Source organism: Numenius arquata, chromosome 18 (assembly GCF_964106895.1).
Source record: "Numenius arquata chromosome 18, bNumArq3.hap1.1, whole genome shotgun sequence".
Classification (NCBI taxonomy): domain Eukaryota; kingdom Metazoa; phylum Chordata; class Aves; order Charadriiformes; family Scolopacidae; genus Numenius; species Numenius arquata.
The window spans coordinates 5338596-5357632 of NC_133593.1; the positions used below are offsets into that span (position 1 = coordinate 5338596).

General features: G+C 63.7%; 2 protein-coding genes across 2 annotated transcripts; both read right to left on the bottom strand.

Moving 5' to 3' along the window:
* Positions 1 to 61: 61 nt before the first annotated feature.
* LOC141473170 (ras GTPase-activating protein 4-like) lies at positions 62 to 9912 on the bottom strand. Its single transcript, XM_074160527.1, has 20 exons — positions 9848 to 9912; positions 5687 to 5743; positions 5164 to 5277; positions 4752 to 4813; positions 4494 to 4626; positions 4123 to 4204; positions 3808 to 3939; positions 3636 to 3727; positions 3251 to 3374; positions 2979 to 3132; positions 2574 to 2638; positions 2241 to 2353; positions 1984 to 2170; positions 1600 to 1737; positions 1149 to 1466; positions 935 to 1072; positions 714 to 849; positions 505 to 625; positions 366 to 424; positions 62 to 256 (listed from the first exon to the last, which is right to left on the bottom strand). Exons 1-20 carry the CDS (start codon positions 9910 to 9912, stop codon positions 135 to 137), a joined length of 2412 nt encoding a protein of 803 aa, XP_074016628.1. The 3' UTR covers positions 62 to 134.
* A 2144-nt stretch (positions 9913 to 12056) lies between these two features.
* LOC141473408 (uncharacterized) lies at positions 12057 to 16095 on the bottom strand. The gene is made up of 12 exons (XM_074160882.1): positions 16038 to 16095; positions 15591 to 15740; positions 15275 to 15494; positions 15114 to 15190; positions 14795 to 14915; positions 14421 to 14540; positions 13819 to 14024; positions 13200 to 13352; positions 12854 to 13085; positions 12684 to 12760; positions 12288 to 12414; positions 12057 to 12162 (listed from the first exon to the last, which is right to left on the bottom strand). The coding sequence occupies exons 1-12, from the start codon at positions 16093 to 16095 to the stop codon at positions 12057 to 12059; spliced, it is 1647 nt and encodes a 548-aa protein (XP_074016983.1).
* Between the last annotated feature and the right edge of the window lie 2942 nt (positions 16096 to 19037).

Here is a 19037-nt window from a genome sequence, read left to right on the forward strand (position 1 = left end):
CCACCACTGCCCGTCCCCATGGCCAGCAGCATCCCCACCAGAGACAGACAGGACCCAGCTGCAGGGTACAAAGTGCCTTTATTGCCATGGCGGTGGTCCCCAAGGCATGGGGACACCCACCATGGGTGGTCCCCTCACGCCTGCAGCTGCAGCAGGGCGGGGGCCGGGGGGTCCGGGGGCTGTGCCAGGCGGTGGCAGCCCTCCAGCTCCCCCAGCACCCCAAAGAGCCGGCTCAGCCCCTCGGGCAGGGGGGCACCTGCAGGGATGGGGGGGGGGCAATGAGACCCTGAACCTCCCCAAAGCCGCCACAGCCATCCCCGTCCTTTGGGGACATGTCCCAACCACGCATCCCACCCCACACCTACCTTCACCCTTGGGGCCATCTTGGGCATCCTCCGTCATCAGCAGCTCCCAGTACTTTTCCCTGAGGAGAGGGACAGGCCCTTGGCAGGGGGTGCAGGGGGATATAGGGGGGTCCTCCCCAGGGCGGGGGGGGGGTCTCACCTGAGCATCCCTTGGAGGCCCTGGAGGTGGTGGAAGAGGCGCTGGGCCTCCGCTGCAGGGTCCAGGGGGTCACTCCACTCCTGCAGTGTGACACCATGCCGGGTCCGGTCACAGCCTGGTCCTGTGGGACAGTGGGGCTCATGATGGCGGAGGGAGGGGACAGGACCCACCAGCACCCCCGTGGGGGGCCCGGGTCCCCTCCCTGGTACCTGTCCTCTCCTTCTGGTGGCAGCAGCTCCACTTGTCCCCGCGGAAGACGCCGGGGTGGTAGGCGCGGAGCACGCGGGGGTTGTTGCCGCACACCTTGCGCAGGGCTGACAGCCACTGGTTCAGCTCGTTGACGCACTGCAGGAGGGGGACAGGACAGTGAGGGGGGGGTCCCAGGCTGTGACACTCCTCAGGGTGTGTCCCCCCACCGTCCCTGTCCCACCTTGCACTGGAGGTAGGCTGTCTCCTGCCGCCCACCCGTGTCCATGTAGACCACCTGCATGACATGGGAGCTCCCGAAGCTCTTCTCCTCCACCTTCTCTGCAGCGAGGATGTTGGCCAGGGCGATGGTGCCAATAGGCTGATGGGGGGGGACAAGGACGTGACACAAGTGCCACCCCACTGCCACCCCCACCACCCCCCCAGCACCCCCTTACCTCGGCGCCAGGGCTCTTGCTGAAGCTGAGGGTCTCCCCAGTGAGGCAAAAATGGAGCTTCTTGGCGGCGGCGAGCAGCGGCCCCTTGCCCCGCGTCTTGTGGAGGATGAGCGGCCCCTCCTTCACCACTGAGGCAGGAGGGCCTGGTGGCCGTCCCTCACCTTCCTCCTCCTCCTCCTCTTCCTCCGTCCCCACCAGCCGGGAGATGAAGTCCTTCATCTGGGCGATGCCCTGCTGCAGGGCGGGCAGCAGAGGGGCCAGCCAGGGCTCCTTGGCCCGCCCGGCCGCCGGCTCCATGTTGCCCACCATCTGCACAGCCTGGAGACCCCCAGGGACGGCAGCGTCACCAGCAGTGGATCCAGCCCTCCCCAATGGGAAGCAGCTGAACACCCCAAAAACCCCACCTGGGTGACACCACCACCCTCCCGGTGTCCTCCCCGCCCCGTCCAACCTTGGCCAGGAGCAGCAGCGTGCGGCTGGTGCGTGCGTCGGCGTGTGTGTCCCTCAGGTGGAAGAGCTTGGGGGTCATGATGGCTGGCGAGAAGAAGCGGAGGCAGAGGAAGCTGGTGACGGCCACGAACTTGACGTGCTGCAACCACCCGAAGAAGAGAAGACATGTGAGGCTCTGTCCCAATGCCGGACATCCCCAGCCATGACTTCCAGCACCAGGGTTGCTGTTTGGGTGCAGCATGGCCCCACTGTCCCCCTGCGCCCCGTCCCTGGGGAGCTGCCCCCATGCCCAAGAAGGGACCTCGTGGACCAAAGCTGGGGACTGCACCTGGGGGATGTCCCCATTTGACACCCCCCCCCAGTCCATCTCCCGCCGCGGCCCAACCTGGTGCTGGGGGAAGCGCTCCCTGACGCGCTGGAAGAGCTGCCGGAAAGCGGCGCGGATGACAGGGGGACATGCTGGGGCTGACTTGCCGATGGCATCCAGCAGCTCGCCCAGGTAGGACTGGAGGTGCTGGCGGCCCTGCTCGATCACCTCACCCTCCGTCTGCACCCGGTGCAGCCCCGAGCACCTGTGGGGACCAGCACGGTCAGCCCCATGGCCAGGGACGCCCCTGGCCCACCGCCCCCTGCACCCCTTACCCGACATCTTTGACCTCCACCTTGCCGGGGTCCAGCTCCACGTACTTCTTCTCCTCGAACACGCGGGTGATGGTGGGTCCCAGGACGGCGTGCAGGTATGGCATCCCTGTCACCTGCCAAGGGACAGCACAGGGGACGGTCATGGAGGGCATGGACACAAATTTGGCACCCAACACCCCCAGACTCCCCGATAAGGATCTCCCAGGGGATTTTCTCCAGCCTCCCAGCCCCAAGGGCAGACACAGCCCCACCAGCCCTCCTAGTACTCCCCCTGGGAACCAGCCCCACCAGCAGGGACAGTCCAGAGCCAGGGTGACCTGGGAAGTGTGGTACCTTGAGGAAGGACTCCATCGACTTTGAGGCCAGGGAGTTGCTCCGAAACAAAGTGTTGGGCTCGCCTGTAAAACAGGAGAGAGTCTGTGGCCTGGGGGATGGCCACAGGTCACCCACCGGGCAGCTGCCACCATGGGGAGCATTTACAGGGGCTGTGCCCTCCATCCCCCAGCCATTTCCATGGGAGTTACAGGGATTTCCTAACCTCAACCCATCTGCTCCTCCACAAACCTCAGCCCATGAGTTGCTTGGGATGAACCCAACAGCTTCCCACCCAGAGCACAGCCTGATGGCTGAACCTCAACCATCACCCCCCAAAAAAAATCACCACGGAAGGTCCTGGAGGTTTTGCAGCCCCAGGAGATGGTTGGAAGCCTCTGGCTCCGCTCCCTGCTCCAGCCTTACAGGGCTTGGCCAGCTCCAGCTCGAAGAGCAGGTCCAGGAACTCCTTGACCAGCCCTTGGCCCAGGAAGAGTTTGACCAAGCTGATGGCGACCTCCTGCCGGCACTCGGCCGTGGTGGTTTCATCCAGGAGGGTGACCAGGTGCACTTGGCCATCCTGGTGGGGAGAGGCACCATGGGAGATGGGGGAGATGGCCCGAGGGAGACACGTGCCCTGGGGGAAGAGAGCTGGAGGAAGGTGGGTGCCCTGGCAGGGCTTTGCATGGACCCCTCACCTGGCGCCCTGACTTCACCTCCTGGCACAGGAGCTGGACCAGGGGCTGGTAGCAGTGGGAGGGCAGCACCGTCTCGTCCCGCAGCCTCACCTGCAGCTGCAGCGAGCCCAGGCTGCCTCGGCGCCTGCGGGGGCACAAGGTAGGTAGATAGAAGTATGGATGGATGGAGAAGCACTTCACCAAGCAGAAGGTGGCCCAACAGCCCAGGAAAGCCCGGGCAGGCAGGTGGGGCTGCCCTGCACTTCCCCCCCTCCCAGACAAGGGCATTTCCAGGAGCTGCCCCTCCAAAGGGATGATGCTTCCCAGGAGTAATCCCCTCACCAATGCCCCTGTGGGCACTGGGACCACCCCTGGCACACCCCAACACCCCCACGCCCAGACTCACTCGTCCTCCCTCGGCTTGGACTTGTCTGGCCACAGCCTGAACCAGCCATCCTCCTGCCCAGCCACCTCCAGCCCCTGGACGCTGAACACCACCTGGGAGAAGAAGGCAGGAGGGGGTCGGGCGGGCAGCGGGGAGGGACCCCCAGCAGCAGTGAGAGGGTTTGGGGGCTCACCTTGCCCAGGAAGTCGTTCCTTCCCACGAGATCCCAGTCCCACACCTCCACACACAGCTTCTCCCCGGCAGGCTCGGCCAGCTCGAACTCGAAGGTCTCGTTCCAGCGGGGGTAGCAGGACTTCTTGACTACCTGCAAAGGACACGGCTTCATCCCCCCTCACCGGGTGAATCTGACACCCCCCTGGGGACAGCGAGCTGGGGGATGCCAGGGACAGGGATGGCTCCTGGCCGAGGTCCAAGCTTCCCAGTGGGATGATTTCACCTGCACCACCGGCAGGTTGGGGGATCACAATAAACTCCAAGTCCTACTCACGGTGCTCTCCTGCATCTTCCCATTGTAGCGCAAGCGGACGAAGGGGTCGGAGGCGCCGTTCCGGTCCTTCCTGGCCAAATCCCTGCCAAGAAGAGGGGGAATTTGCCAGTATCCTCCCAAAATACCTACAGGCACCCACAGCACCCACTCCCCTCCTCAGATCTCCATGATCTCGAGACGCACACCCTAAAGACCAGCAGATGAGGTGAACCCTGCCCCAGGACCCCCGTCAGCTGCTGAGTGGTGGGGAGGATGCTCTGCACCCAAGGGAGGATAACTGAGAAGACCCTGGTACAGTGGAGAAACTGAGTCACGGAGCAGTCGCCCAGCTGCGCACACAGCCCCCTGTCACCCCCGTGTCCCCTCCTCACCTGGCCTCCAGCACGGTGCAGCACAGCAGCCGCCGGCTGCCCTGGCTCCCCTGGACCTCCACCCGTAGATGGATCTCCCCCTGCACCTCCTCGTCAGGGTCCACCTCGCTGAGGCTCATCCAGCCGCTGTAGCCTGTGGGGAAAGGGGACACCCTCATGGCGGGGGGGGGGGTCACTGGGGGGAACCTCAGGACCGGATTGTTGCAGGGGTGGGAGATGGTTCCCTATTGGGACCCTCCCAGCCACGCATCCTCCTACCCTTGGGGTGCTCCGCCAACATGTCCCGGGTGATGCAGACCTTCCCGATAACGTCGTCGCGGCTGGAAAACAAAAGCCGGGTGCAGGACACGGAGTGGGATCGGAGCCCACCCGCCCCGCCAGGCCCTGGGCAGGACAGACCCTGCTGCACGTTTCAGGGGGGAAAAGGCAGCCAGGTGTCCTGGGCTGGGGCCACCATGGTGGGTCTGTCCCCATGGAGTGTGTCAGCCACCCTTTGCTGCCAGCTGGAAAATAACCTTGGGAAATAATTTCACCCATTTGTGTCCCAAAGCCCAAGCCAGGTGTGGATTCTCTGGTGTCTACAATGGGGTTGAGCATGCAAGCACCCAAAGCCACCAAGCTCCAAGTCCCCACGCTGAGCCCCACGACCCCACAGCCGACCCTCCCGTACCTGAGCGCATCCTCATCCATGACGTAGATGGAGATGCTGTGAAAGGTGGGATGAAGGTGCACCTCGTATTCCTCCCCCCAGAACGGGGACAGCGTCTTCCACACTGTGGCAGTCCTGAGGGGCAGAGAGCACTGGTGATGATGTTGGGGGGGACAGGACTCCCTCGCCAGGACTCTTGTCACCTCCTCACCACTGTGAACTTCCCAGCTTTTGGTGACACGTGGCTGGGGGCAGCACCCACAGGTCTGAACCCTCAGTTGGGGCAGTGGATGGGTCCCTGTCCCTGTCCCATCTTGTGGATCTGGGTTGGCAAGACATGGAGGGTGGCTTAAAGGGTAGGGGGTGGCCATGAGCTGTTAGACATCACAGCCTGTGTCTGGAGGAGCAGCTCAGCCCAAAGCAGGGAATAATAATAATAATTATAGTAATAATACTGTGCTGCAGCAGGGTAGATGGAGGAACCTGCCAGGAGCCAGGTGTGCCAGGAGGTTTGGGGACCGACGAGGGACATAGAGCCACTCACCTGATGATGGCCTCATCATCGATCTTCACAATGCAGTACGGGTCGCTGCTCCCCGTGCTAGAAGGACAAGGCACAGCTCTGTCACTGCCACCACCCATGGCCCTGGCCTCCTGCCCCAACCCCATGGGGCTCTCATGGTCACAGGCAACCAAAGCCTTCAGCCCTTGCAAACCCCTCCACAGAGTGGGGACCTCGCAGGTGCTCCTTGTAGGGACACCCCAGAAGCCAAAGGATTCAGTGAGTGGATTTGACCCCAGCTTCGCTCCCAGCCCGAGGAAACACGTCCTTGACTGTGTCCGGCCACCGCATCCCGCTGGCAGCTGAATGAGGCTTTCCTCTTCCAAATCGGAAGGCGAAGAACAAACAAAACCCACCCTTTCCCCGAAACAGCTCCAGGCACCCACAGCCCCGTTGCATGCACTGGGAGCCGGGCCACAGCAGCCTCCCCCAGCCCTGACACCTCTGTAGGGATGGGGACATCCTTGGGGACACCCCCAGTGAGGTAGAGGTTGCAAAGGGCAGGCAGCACATTCCATGGAGCCCATGGGCTGCTGGCAGCCACCACGATGCTCTGACCCTGCTTCCTCTCTGGGGACGACCCGAGTCATCGCTCCCGGGCAATGCTGCCAAAAAAAAATAATAAATAATCACCATTTTACAGCTTATTGCCCACCAGAAACGAGGTGACTCAGCTGCAGACAGGGGTGGGGACTCCAGCCGGAGGCAGAGGAGCCGACAGGACCCGGGTGCTGGCCAAGAGGGTGGAAAGGTTGTGGCTCCCGTGTTGTACGCAGCCACGGTTACTCATTAACGCTGGTCCTGGCAGCGTTCGTCAGCCAGCGGCGAGTGTCCCGGAGAAGGGGGGGGAGTGCACGGGTGGGAGTTTGGGGACTCCAAGCACAGAGTGATTTCCCCATCCTAAAGCCAGGGAGGCTGAGAGCCAGCAGCTGGGGTGGGGGGGATTACAAGGGTTTGGGGGGATTAAAAGGGTTTGGGGGGCTCCCTGCCCTGCAAATCACAGCTGCGGGGGGGTTCTCTGGGCTGTGCATCCCCGGCACTGTGCTGGGCATCCCCGGGCACCCCAATCCTTTCAGACCAGTGCGGTGCTGGCAGCACAGGCAGGTTGCTAATAGCAGCTTTCTGCCTGCCTGCTCCATCCCCCGCCGCCCTCCTGAGAAGGTTTTAATGAGTGTGGTGGATGAAGCGCCATTAACCAGCGCCTGTCGCTGACGTTTCCTGCCTTGTGCAAACCATGGAGCGGGCAGGGAGCAGGCAGGCAGAAAGGGAACATCTGCCCGCCTCAGCCGTGCCCAGCAACGCCTTCGGATGGGAGCCACCTCAATGCCAGCAGCAGGAAAACCGTGTCCCTAATGTGGGGACGTTTTGAGCTCATGGACTGCTCCACGTCCCCTGGGACGCAGGGTACCACGAAGCCACCCCTATAGTACTGGGGCATTGTGTCCTCCAGGGATTAAAACACAGGGTGGCCAGAATCCATCCTCCACGAGCTGCAGAGGCACCCAAACTGCCGGGGAGCCTGTGATCCGCACCAGCAGGGGATAAATCCCCCCTGCAAAGGCAGGTGGGGAACATGGCACCGCACTGGGTGACGCTGCCTGCACGGCATCGCCATCCCTGGATGTGGACCAGCACCTGGAGGTGTCAGGGGAAGAGATTTTTAGGGCTCACAGGCTCTCTGCGGGCGCTGGGCATCCTGCTGACGCCTACGCAGAGCACGGCTGGCTTCGGCCACCCGCCCCGGTCCCTCCACACCAGCTCGGGCAGCCGCAGCAGGAGAGGGAAGGAGCTAGGAAAGGGGAAGGCTGGGCTTTAGAAAGAGGAAATGGAGAACGAAGCTTTAAAGATTGATTGCAGGGTGTAAATCATGATGGGGGGAGGAATAAATATGTGTGCTCTCCACAGCCATTCATCCCGGCAGGCAGTGCTGGGGCTGGGGGGGGGAGGCTGAGGCATTGAGTTTTACAATTAGAAATTCACCCACTTTGGCCCAGCCCTTGGAAGGGAGGGGCAATAAAATAAAATATTAAAAAAAATATATATAATAAAGCAGACCATTTGCTTTGCTTTCCTGCAATGAAAACGCAGAGGAGGATTTTGCAGCGCTCAGCTGGGAGGGGGCTCACGCTCCTACCGTATCGTGGGGGGGGAACAGGGACGGAGGCAGAGCCCACCCAGAGCTGCTGTGCCTCTTCCCACCTGCCCTGGCCCCGGGGGGGCGGGGGGGGGGGGGGGCAAAGCAGGAGCAGGTTTCCTGCCTCTTTATGGGCAGCTTCATGGTTTCGTGGCCGTACGGTGCCAAGCCCCGTGCTGGGTGGGTGCTCGCTGGGAAGGCAAAACCAAACAGCGGCTCTTCTGCAGCGGGAGGAGGTGGGAGACCCACGGGCAGAGCAGCGGCGGCTTAGGCTAAACCCCAGGGAAATCACAGCGCTGCTGCCGGGGGAGAGGAGGGGGCTGCCGGTGACACAACTCCTTGGAGCAGGGTGGCACCGGGCAGGGGGATGTCACAAACCGCAGCAACATCGGCCAAATCCTGCTCCTGCAGCTCCCTGTGCTGAGTCCTGCAGGAGCCCCACAGGGATTTGGGGGTGCCCCATCACCCACGGGTTCTTGCAAGCAGTCTGACCTGCAAATGACACCCCGCAGAGGGATTTCCCCGGGGAAACCAGAGGTGATCCCAAAGGCTGTGAGAGGAGCTGGATCCCTCAAGCCCCCATCCGCAGGGGAGGGGGACGGCGTCCAGCCACAGCCAAGGTCAGGCAGCGGCGGGTGAATCGGGTTTCCCTCCCCACCGGGGCGGCCGCTCTCCCGACGCCGCGTCCCAAATCCTGGGAAGCTCGGCTTAAGGTGTTATCACACAAGGCTGTGTACCCCCTAAAAACCAGCGCCTCCTGAAAAACGGAGCCTGCCCGCCCCGGTTCAAGCTGCCGGCAGGGAGTTATGCCAAGGGATTTAAAAATCAGGCCCCGGCACACGGGATTTAAAAAAAAAAAAAAAAAAAAAAAAAAGAAGTCATGTTTCTTTCCCTGTTTATCCTCTTTTTCCATGACGGCTGCAGGGATTTTTGCTGGTTTTCTGGCAGCCTTGACCCTGCCCGGCTGCCGAGTTCTCCTCAACAGCCTCCCACTGCTTTGGTGGCTGGGGGCCACCGCAATGCCATCCCCCTGTCCCCCCGCAACACTGTCCCCACATCCCACCCCATAAGGATCAGAGCGATGAGGATAACACCGGGACATGTGGGCAGCCCTTTGGGGGGCTGCCAAGGAGGGAAAGCCCAACCCAAGGGGCTGCCAGCGGAGCTCCCTGGACCACAGCCAGGGCTGGGAACAGAGCAGCGACAAGGGACAGAGCACCGGGGCTCCTCCCTGCTCCTTTTGGGGTCCTGCTGCTTGTCCAGGGGTTGCCGCAAAGGACCCAGCTCCAGGGCCAGCTGCAGGTGGGGGGGTGTGTGTGTGGAGGGCGCAGTCCTGCCCCATGGCAGCACAGGGGGAGCCCCACAAAGAGGGACCACTGCTTGGGGTACCCTAAAGCACTGCTGAAGCCACCCCACAGTACTGGGTGCTCCTGTGAAGCAACCTCAGAGCCATGCCAGGGGGTATCCCCAAGCAGGGGGACACCAAAGCACTCCCAAGGGAGTCCCCAAAGTGCTGAGAACTGCTGGGGGCACCCAAAGCCATCTTGGTGGGAACCCTAAAAGCAAGGGGGGTCCCAAAGCCACCCTGGGGGGAAACCCCAAAGCACAGGCACTGCTGGAGGGACATCCCAAAGCCACTATGGAGGGAACCCTCAATGCAAGGGGACCCCAAAGACATCCTGGAGAGAACCCTCAAAGCACTGGCACTGCTGGGGCAACATCCCAAAGCCATCCTAGGAGGAGCCCCCAATGCAAGGGGACATCCCAAAGCCACACTAGAGAGAACCCCCAAAGCACACACACTGCTGGAGGGCATCCCAAGCTATCCTGGGCAAGCCCCCAAAGCAGGGGCAACCCCCGTAAAGCCACCCTGGGGGGGGGGGGGGGGGGGGTTGTCCCCAAAGCACAGGAACCTGTTGGGGGGGACACCCCTCAGCACTCCTGGGGCAGTGGGGCTCCCTCCCGCGGCGTTCCCCCCAGGCCCCTCCCGACCCCCCGGGAGCACTCACATGTCCTTGGCGGGCAGGTTCCTGCCCTCCACGATGCGGATGGAGAGGGCGCTCCGCCGGGCCATGGCGGGCAGGCGGGCAGCGGAGCCGAGACTCGAACCCGCGGTCCCCCGGCCCCGCGCCCATGTGCGGGCCGGCACCGCCGCCTGCCAATCAGGCTGAGGGGCGGGACAAGGGGCGGGGACGGAAGCCCTTCCCCGGCGGTGATTGGGTGATTATATCGGCTGTCGGCCAAGGGGTGGGGTCCGAGCGGGTGTGGGCGGGGCCGAGACGGGTGTGGGCGGGGCTGAGGCGGGCGTGGGCGGGGCTGAGTGGCTCAGCGCAGCGTCCCGCTTGGGTTGGCGATTAAGGACCGTCCCTAATTAAGGCCCGCTCCCCCCGCGGGCCTAGGGCCTGTAGTCCCCGGCGCGGCACCGGCCGCTCGCTGCTGCCCTGTGCCCCAAAACCCCACCTTTTGCTTGGTTTTTTCAACCTTTTTTTTTAAGGGCTGCAGCCCCCCCCGCCTGCAGCATCCCCGGGGGGACGGGTGGCATTCCTGGGGGTGCCATAAACACAGGAGGGAGGGGGACAAGGGACCCCTCCTGCGAGAACTGCCTCGGCTCCAGGACTCGCCCAGCACCCAGAGCTGGGGCTCGGGGCCGTGCTGGCAGACACCGCCGGGCCTTGGCATTTGCACTCGGAAGCCCCGGGGACACCAAGGGGACATGCTGGGGACACGCTGCCCCGTCCTGCAGCTCTGCCCCTCTGCCTCCCCCGCACTGGGGGACGAGGCACGGTCCCCCTGTCACCGTTGCTCGTGCCTCCCCACTTGCCAACTGCAGCCCCACACGTGGTTGGGGACACATCTCCCACCTCCAGCAGCGCCCGAGTGACAGGGGACAACCCCCCCTCCCAGCCAAATGGGTGTTTCATGTCCAGGGACAGGGTAGGACGGAGGGGACCCGCGTTTGCCAGATGAAACCAGCCCTTCGCTGTGTCCAGGCCGGTCTCCGCAGGGGTTAATCACTGGATTTGCTTGATTTTCCTTGGCTGGGCTCCACGGAGGCTGGCTCCTGGCAGCGGCCGTGCGGGGGGGGGAGAAAGGGGGGGGGGCAGGTTGCTAACACCCCCCCGGGCAGCGTAAGGACACCCCGGTAAGGGCGCTGTGACCATGGATCAGGTATAAATGTGATGCTGTCCTTTGCATGGAAAAAAATATGGGGTTTTTAATATGTGTATGTGACACATATACATATATGCATATCTGCCCTGACTCTGCTCAAAGGGGGGCACAGCCCCCCTGCAGCACTCTCCAGCTTCTCATCCTCAGCACCAGGGGGTTTCATCCTGCCCAGGCTGCAGCACCAGGGACCCACAACCCCAGTACAGGGTCAGGATTGCCGGATCAGGCCCCCCACATCCCCCGGTGCAGGATCAGGCTCCCCACAGCCCCTGGTACAGGATCAGGGACCCATATCCCCCCCCGCCCCATGCAGGATCAGGCCCTGGGCTGCCGGTCCCCTCTTGCCATCGCATGGCTAGTGGGGGGGCAACACCAGCAGCACCCAGGCAGGATTGGGCCAGCTCTGGGTAGGGGACACCCTCCTCCAGGTTTAGCACTGGGGTGAATCGCTGTGGGGTGAAGGGGAACGGGGAGAAATACCCTCCTACACCACCCCCACCCCCCACCCCACCCCACCCCCCCAATCCTGGGGGCATTTCTGTGCCCCTCACCCCAGAACTGGGGCTGTTGGGGGGCCAGGTCCCTCCCCTCCACCTCATTCCCCACCCAAACTGGGTACACGCGGTGCTGCCTGCCCCAAGCTGGGTGTGAAAACGCTTTTCCCACCCCAGAGCATCCCCAGCTGCTCCCTGTGGCATCCGTGTCCCTCCCAGGGATGGGGGCTCAAAGCCCTGCCACGGGACTTGTCCTGGAGCCTGTCAGGTTCCGGCAGGTGCCATTCCCAGGGGATTACAAAGAGGAGGCAGAGGCTGGGCACAAAGCATGCGGAAAAGGCTTTAATCTCCCACTCCACCATGGCCCCCTGGGGTCCTGGTCCATGGGGGAGCTCTGGCTGTGCCCCCACGGTGGTGGGCATCATGCCACCAACACTGGTGGTCGAGTCGTGAGGGCACCTGAGGGCGCGTGGGATGGTGGTGGCCGGCGCGGGAGCAGGCAGGGAGGTGCCGGGGGGGCGGCAGGGAGGCAGCACAGGGCTGTGGTGGGGGCTCAGAGCCGGGCGGCCGGCTGGTCGTAGACATGGTGGGTGTTGTACCGACGCACAGTCACCGCCTCCGGTTTGCTGAAGGTACTGCTGACACCACCGGCGTCCGGGCTGGGGAGGGAAGGGGGGGTTGGAGGGAGGAGGGTGGGGGCCACGGGGTGCTGGTGTCACCCTCTGACACCGGTCCTGTGTGCCCAGCACCCATGGTGGCTCCTGGGCGGTGCAGTGGGACTCACCCCCAGAGCAGCATGGCCACCAGGCCGGCCAGCAGGATGGCGAAGAGGATGGACAGGATGGCGGTGAGGGCAATCATGCCGGCGCTGTGCCCGCTGGTCATCAAGGGAATGCTGCTGGATGGCTGGGCTGGGGAGAGAGCGGGAGGGGAGGGAGGGGGACGTGGACCCCAGGGCAGCGCAGGGGACCCGGTGTGTTCATGGGCAATTGTGTGATGCCATCACACGGTGCCACCACACCCCAGCAGGACCCGCAGCAGCACCCTGCCTCAGTTTCCCCAGCTGCTCTCAGGAAGGCTGCACCATGAGATGCTGGTGCTCAGCGTGCAGCCCCCCTGGGACCACCCTGTATCCCCCCCCCAACCTCAACGAGCAGGACGAGCACGCTGGCAGCGGTACCTTTTCTCAGGCGGATGGGATGTGACCACTCTGTCTGGGCCACAGGCTCGGAGCCATTCAGGGCGAGGAACTTCACCCTGGGATGGGAAAGGAAGTTGGCCATGCTCCCCTGAGCCGGGGGGGGCTGCAGGCAGACCCCGGGGGGGGCACGTCCCCATGAGCAAGCTCACTGGTATGGCCCCGGGCCGGGCAGGGGGCCGTTGCAGGTGGGTCTTGACTCATCCTTGGCGCATTTGGTCTCGCTGCCGACGCGCAGCACCATGATGTCCCTGCTGTTTTTGTTGCAGGGGTAGTTGAGGATGGTGGTGTTGAGGGTCATGTAGGCGAGGGTACTGCTGGGGAACTTCTGGAACTCCCGCCCGGGGCCCCCCGGCTTCACGTTGTTGCTGAAGTTGGCAACGGCTGTGGGGACGGGGATGAGGGTGAGGAAGGACCCCGGGGGGGGACGACACTGGGAGCCCTGCGCACAGCCCTGCCCGGGGCTGCTCCCCTGGGGCCTCACCGCACCCCACCTACCCTCGGGGAGGGCCACCACCAGCCAGATGACGGTGTCGTCTTGTAGATTGGTGAAGATGCAGCGGGGCTGCTCCAGCACGAAGGTGGAGGCGGTGGTCAGGCCCTCCAGGGTCAAGTTGGACAGGTGTGGTTTGCCCAGGGTCGGGATAGCATCTGTGGTGAGAGGCCAAGGGGGGGTGCAGCGGAGGGTGCGGACCCCCTGCTGTAGCCCCTGACCAGTGGCTCCGACTGGCTGCTGCGGTGCCGGGGGCTCAGCGTAGGGACAGGGACAGGAGGGAGCTGACCCCTGTGATCCCGGCTGTGAAGCCCCCCACTCCCCTCCCACCCCCAGTTTTGGGCTCAAACACAACGCATTTCATGAAAAGAGGTAGGAAAGACACCCTGTGCCACCACCCGGGGAGGGACACCCCTGTGAGACCCCAGAGAACCCCACATTGTGCCAGGAGACCCGGGAAGGTGACAGCAGGGACTCTAGAGGTGGCATCCAGAATAGAGGGGGCATCGGCTGCCCTGCACCTCCAGGCTCTCGGGGGGTCCCGGTGCCTGTGCACAGGGGACCCCCCGCAAGCCGGGGACAGTGGGGACCCCCAGCCCGTCCCGATGGCATTGGTGGACTCACCCAACCCGTGGGCCGCCGCCAGGAGCAGGAGGAGCAGCGGGAGCATCGTGTGGGTGCCTGGGTGCCGAGGGCGGGAGTGCGGGTGTTTGGGCTCCGCGTCCCCACGGGACCCGCCTGCGGCTGCCAACCGCCCACATTCCTGCGCCAGCCACGGCCCCGGTGGCAAACAGGTCGGGCTCGTTTCCCCGGGGGAGCATTTGCTACACCTGAGCACCCTCCGGCGAGGCACGCTGAGAACTGCCACGCTCGTGGCACAGGTGGGCAACAGCCCTCAGCCAGGCAATGGGGCAGCGGGGAGAGGGCTACCCCAGGGTGATGCCCACCTCGGGGGTCCCTGCAGACCCCACTGGTGCTGGCATGTGCCCCCCTGACACCAAATGCCACCAAGTCAAGACTCTGGGGGGGTTTTGGGGGTCCCAGTGCCCCTATCCTCCATAGCTCCAGCCCTGTGTGGCCGACAGTGGTGTGGCAGCTGGAGGGGGACATCGTCCCATGGCCGGACAAAAAGAGGAGGCAGTCGCAGATGTAAAGTGAGAGTTTACTTGCCAGGACAGGGACCGGGAGGTTGGGGGGCGAAGCAGCCCAGCCCCGGGGGGCTGCACCTGCAGCCGGGGGGCAGGGGCTGGGGCAGGGCTGGGGGGATGTGGTGGGTCCTGTAGGACCTGTGGGCGAAGGCGCCGGTCCCTGAATCCCGGCGGCACAGGGAGCCCCACACCACAGCGCTGCAGGGAGAGAGAAGCAGAGGCGTCAAGTGGGGTCTGCGGGGCTCTGCCAGCCCCCCCGCGCTGACCACTGCCGAGGGGCCCTTTCTCCTTGGCAAACCCCTCAATTTAAGAGAAAAAAAGTCTTTTTAAATCTTAAAGACATCTACTTTGCTCCATCTCCTTTCTGATGGGGCCGAGGAGGAGGAGGGGGGTGTTTTCCTGAGGGCCCCACTGATGCATCCCCCCCTAAGAGTGTCCCCACAGCCCCGTACCCCATGGTGCCGAGCACTGCCATGGCCAGTGCGGCCCCCAGGCTGGCGAGGATGGAGGCGATGACGACCACGTCGCTGCCACGACGCGTGGGCGCAGGGTTGATGGTGCTCGGGCTGGCGGCTGGAAGAAGCCGGGATGAGGGGTGTCGGTGGGGGGGACACAGGGGGCTCAGGGATGGTGCAATGGAAAGGGGAGGGACAGGCATGGGGGAGATCAGGGACCGCTTCCCTGTTGGGGTGATGGCACAGGGCTGATGCCACGCCACGTGCTGGCACCCCAACCGGGCAGGGGTGGGGGACTCGTGGGGGTCTCCGGTACCTTTCTGCAGGAGGATGGGGTCAGACCACCGTGTCTCCGCTTTGGGACCGTGGCAGCCCATCGCCAGGAACTTCACTCTGCGGGATGGGTACGGCGGTGACACCGGGGGGGGACGAGCACACCCTGGCCCTGGTGGGGGGTGTCAGTCCCGCTGGCCTCACCTGTAGGGTCCCGGGGAGGGCAGGGGTCCATTGCAGGGGTCCCGGCTGCCCTGTCCCCCGCATGCTGTGTCGCCCCCAACACGCAGGACAGCCGTGCTTGACACCGAGCAGGAGTACGCGGATGCCACCGTCTCCAGTGTCATATAGGAGTGGGCGGTGGGCAGCCGCTCGTACGGGGGCACATCAGCCCGGGTCGGGGGGTTTCTGAAGGTGTCCGAGGCTGTGCAGCACAGATGGGGGGTGAGTAGCTGTGGCGAGGGTCCCCCACGTCCCCCCACCATGGAGGGGAGCATGTGTCGGAGCAGGGAGTTCTCACCGTTGGCAAAAGCCACTACCAGCCAGACGGCGTCGGAGGCGTTGGTGTCCCGGTCGAAGACGCAGCAGGGCATCTCCAGCGTGAAGGTGGTGGCGGTGACCTTCCCTGGCAGCGCCATGGGGGGCACGTGGGGCACGTAGGGCAGCAGGGCTGGGGGGCAGGCAGTGAGCAGGGGGACCCCATGCTCCCCACTTCTCAGCAAGCTCCTCACTCCAGTTTGTATCCGCGCCGGGGTCCATGAGTGCTGGTGTCAGCACAGCCAGGGCTCATGGGGTGCCAGCAGTGCCAGCACCAGGGGGATGGCACCAGCGTGGGGACCACCCAGCCATGCCCAGCCCCATAGCCCCCTCCCCACCACAAACACTTTGCAAAGACCCACAAAGAAAACACCTTGCAGCCCCCTCCGAGCCCCCGTCCCCCTCTGCCCCGTTCCCCTGGGGGAGTCACCCAGGCCCGTGGCTGTGCCCGTCCCGGCCAGCGCCAGCAGCAACCACGGCAGCTCCATGGTGGTGTCCCAGCAGGGATGGACGTGCCGTTCTGCTCTGCGAGCCCCGTCTCACTCTCCAGAGGACAAACCGCCCCACAAGCCCATGCCGTGGGGACCGCCTGTCCCCAGGAACTGGACCCTCCCAGCCCCACATTCCTGCACTGGCTCTGCCGGCCCGGCCAGACCCCCTGGGCAAAGGGGCCAGCTGAGCCTCCCTGGTCAACCGCTAGTCCCAACACCCCCCAGGAGTCACTCCGCTCCACCCTGGAGCCAAAGTGCAGGGGTGGGCTGCGAGGACACAGGGCACAAGCCTGTGATGCAAAAGGGGAAACTGAGGCACAGACAAGGCATGTTCAAGAGCAGGTCAGAGGTTTTCTTGGGTCTATGGGGGCAGCTGGGTGAGTGGTCCCACTCCCCCCTTCACCCCAGCAGGATCTGATTCTGTCCTGGTGCCCACCCAGCACCCAGAGCCAGGGCAAGGGGTGGGCCCTGGTTTTGGGTGCAGCCAGCCTTGCCCTGCGGGTGTGGAAGGACTCCAGAGCCATCACACCCAAAACTCACCCAAAACCCCAACTGTTCTAGGCGAACCGTCCCACCCAGTGCCCTGGGGGTGTGGAGGCACTCAAGCCACCCCATGGTGACGTTTCCCCATCCATCCTCCCCCCTCACTGGCAGTGGGGAAAAGCCACAGCCCCCCTCCCCAGGGAAAGGATCCTCAAGCCCTTGGGACACAGCCAGGGATGACAGTGACTGAGGAAGGGGAGCTTCCCCATGGCTTGGGGGTCCCCACCCGCCAGCCCCCCCCAGCTGCTCTCTACACAAAGGGGTTGGAGTGCTTCTTCTCCAGTGTTTGCCAAGGGATGTGGCCGCCCGCTCCTGCGTGGGAGGGGATTTCCTCCCCCCCCGGAAGGGCCTGGGACTGCGCCTTCAGATTAAGTGGAAACGGGGGCATTCTAAGATTACACCGTCCAGCTGCGGAGGGGAAAACCAGGCACAGCTGCAGCCTCCATCCATCCTCCCATCCCTGCCTTGTCCCCCTTCTCCTACCCAGCAATACCCACCCCGGTGTCCGCGGGGACACGCCAGCCCCCCATCGGCCACCCCAGAGCCCTCCTTGGTGCTCCCCGGGTGGGTGCCAGCAGCGGGGCGAGGGAGACAGGGTGACGCAGGGGGACACTGAGTCACAGTTTCAGCTGGTGGTACCCGCTGTGGGACACGGGGCCAGCATACCTGCGGGGTCAAGGCTCGGCTAATAATAACCACCCTGTTGCAAGCCAGCCGGCACCGCAGGGGGAAGGGAGAAACCCCCGCCGTGGGGCTCCAGCCGGGGCCAGGGGGACACAAGGCTGTGGGTCAGACCCATCCAGTAACATTAAAGCACTTATTTGGGGCTCTGTCTCCCCCAGGCTCTGATGGGCATCACGGTCATGCTATGGTCCCATACCAGCCCTGGAGCCTTCCCCCTCAGCTACCCCTGGCCCAAGGCGGAGAAGGGACCTGCTTGGAAGCATCTCCCAGCAGAGCAGTAGTACCCAAGCACCTGCATCCCCCCCCCCCCACCATGGGGGGTTAAGCTGTCTCAGGGCTCAGCACCGACACAGGCATGGATTTTAGGAGATGCCTCATGTCCTCAGGATGCGACAGCCAGGGATGAGGCTCACGCTATGATGCCCCAGCCCCGGACCTGCCCAGACGCGGGGAGGCTCCAGCTGATTCAGGTGCAGGAACATCTGCTGAAGATGCCTCGGGCCACGCTCAACAAGAAATTCTTGCTTTGTCCAGGGCTGGGTGAACCCTGCTCAATTTTTGCTTCAATTCACTGTTTTGATTGCTGGGAGAAGATGAGCCGGGGATAGAAAGCTGAGGTTTAAACTTGAAACCTCTCCCTTTTGCAACCAGGGCGGGAGAGGAGCAGACACAGCCCCTTTCTGTAGGGCTCAGCAACACAAACACGTACCTGCTGCTCCCACAGAGCTCCCACTCTTGCAGCACCCTGACTTCGCTGGGTGGTTGAGGGTTTTCTCCCTAAAGTCAGGAGACTGCGAGGACAAAGCACCAGCCCTTGCTGGCTCCTAAAAACCTTTAATTTTCATATTGGCTTGATGGAAAGAATATTGCCGCTCTGCTGATCCAGGACATGCTGGTCCCAAAAGGACACTGATCCAGCTACCACGAAGCACAGCCACATCCTGGAGCCCCCAGGAAGGAGGTGAGATGGCAGATGGCACCAGGGGCTCTTTTGTGCCAAAGGGATTTAATGTGGGCTGAGCTCCGAGGACTTGCAGCTGGGGCTGATGGCCACAGAGAGACAGAAACAGCTCTTAGAAAAACCAGCTACCAGGTGACAACAAGCCTGGGGACAACAAGCAGCAAAGACACCAGGACTGGGGCAATATCCCTCCCGCAGGGTGCCAGCACTGGAAGCAGGCAGAGCTCACGGTGCAGGAACATGCCTTGCATCGCTGCCACCACGGCCCAGGCGGCAGCAGAGCCGGGAAGGTGGCCCCTCACCAGCTGGTGGCACCAGCGGTCCCTGCAGCAGCCACACAAAGCAGTTAAACAGCCTCCTCCCTCCAGAGGCCACATCGGGCACAAACAGCCCCAAACTGCTGCCTTTTCACCTGAGAGAGGGAGAAAGAGGGGCAGGTCCTGCCAGAAGGGCTTCAGGATGATGGGAGCAGGGATGGAAGCTAGCAGCAAGAACAGGGAGCTGCAGTTTCCCCCAGGATGGACACTGCCAGGTCCTACTGGGTCACCTCTGCTGGCACCATGGCCACAAACCACCAGGCTGCAACCCCTGAGCCTTGGGACCAGCACCAGGGTCCTGTTCCCACAGCGATTTATGTCCCTCCAACAGAGCTGAGCTTTCCCTCCTCTCTCCCAGCTGGATTGATCCTCATGATCCTCCAGAGCAGGCCACAAGGGAGGGAAGCACCCCAAGCCATGAGGCAGCAGCGAGG

Excerpts from the sequence above, each read along its gene's own strand:
- LOC141473408 (XM_074160882.1), bottom strand. The coding sequence starts at position 16,095 with ATGGAGCTGCCGTGGTTGCTGCTGGCGCTGGCCGGGACGGGCACAGCC. Across the intron at positions 13,086-13,199 it reads GGTGGTGGCCCTCCCCGAGG|CCGTTGCCAACTTCAGCAAC; the intron begins GTAGGTGGGGTG and ends CCGTCCCCACAG. Across the intron at positions 12,415-12,683 it reads TCCCATCCGCCTGAGAAAAG|CCCAGCCATCCAGCAGCATT; the intron begins GTACCGCTGCCA and ends CTCTCTCCCCAG.
- LOC141473170 (XM_074160527.1), bottom strand. The coding sequence starts at position 9,912 with ATGGCCCGGCGGAGCGCCCTCTCCATCCGCATCGTGGAGGGCAGGAAC. Across the intron at positions 3,940-4,122 it reads GGAAGATGCAGGAGAGCACC|GTAGTCAAGAAGTCCTGCTA; the intron begins GTGAGTAGGACT and ends TGTCCTTTGCAG. Across the intron at positions 425-504 it reads GGCCTCCAAGGGATGCTCAG|GGAAAAGTACTGGGAGCTGC; the intron begins GTGAGACCCCCC and ends CCCTCTCCTCAG.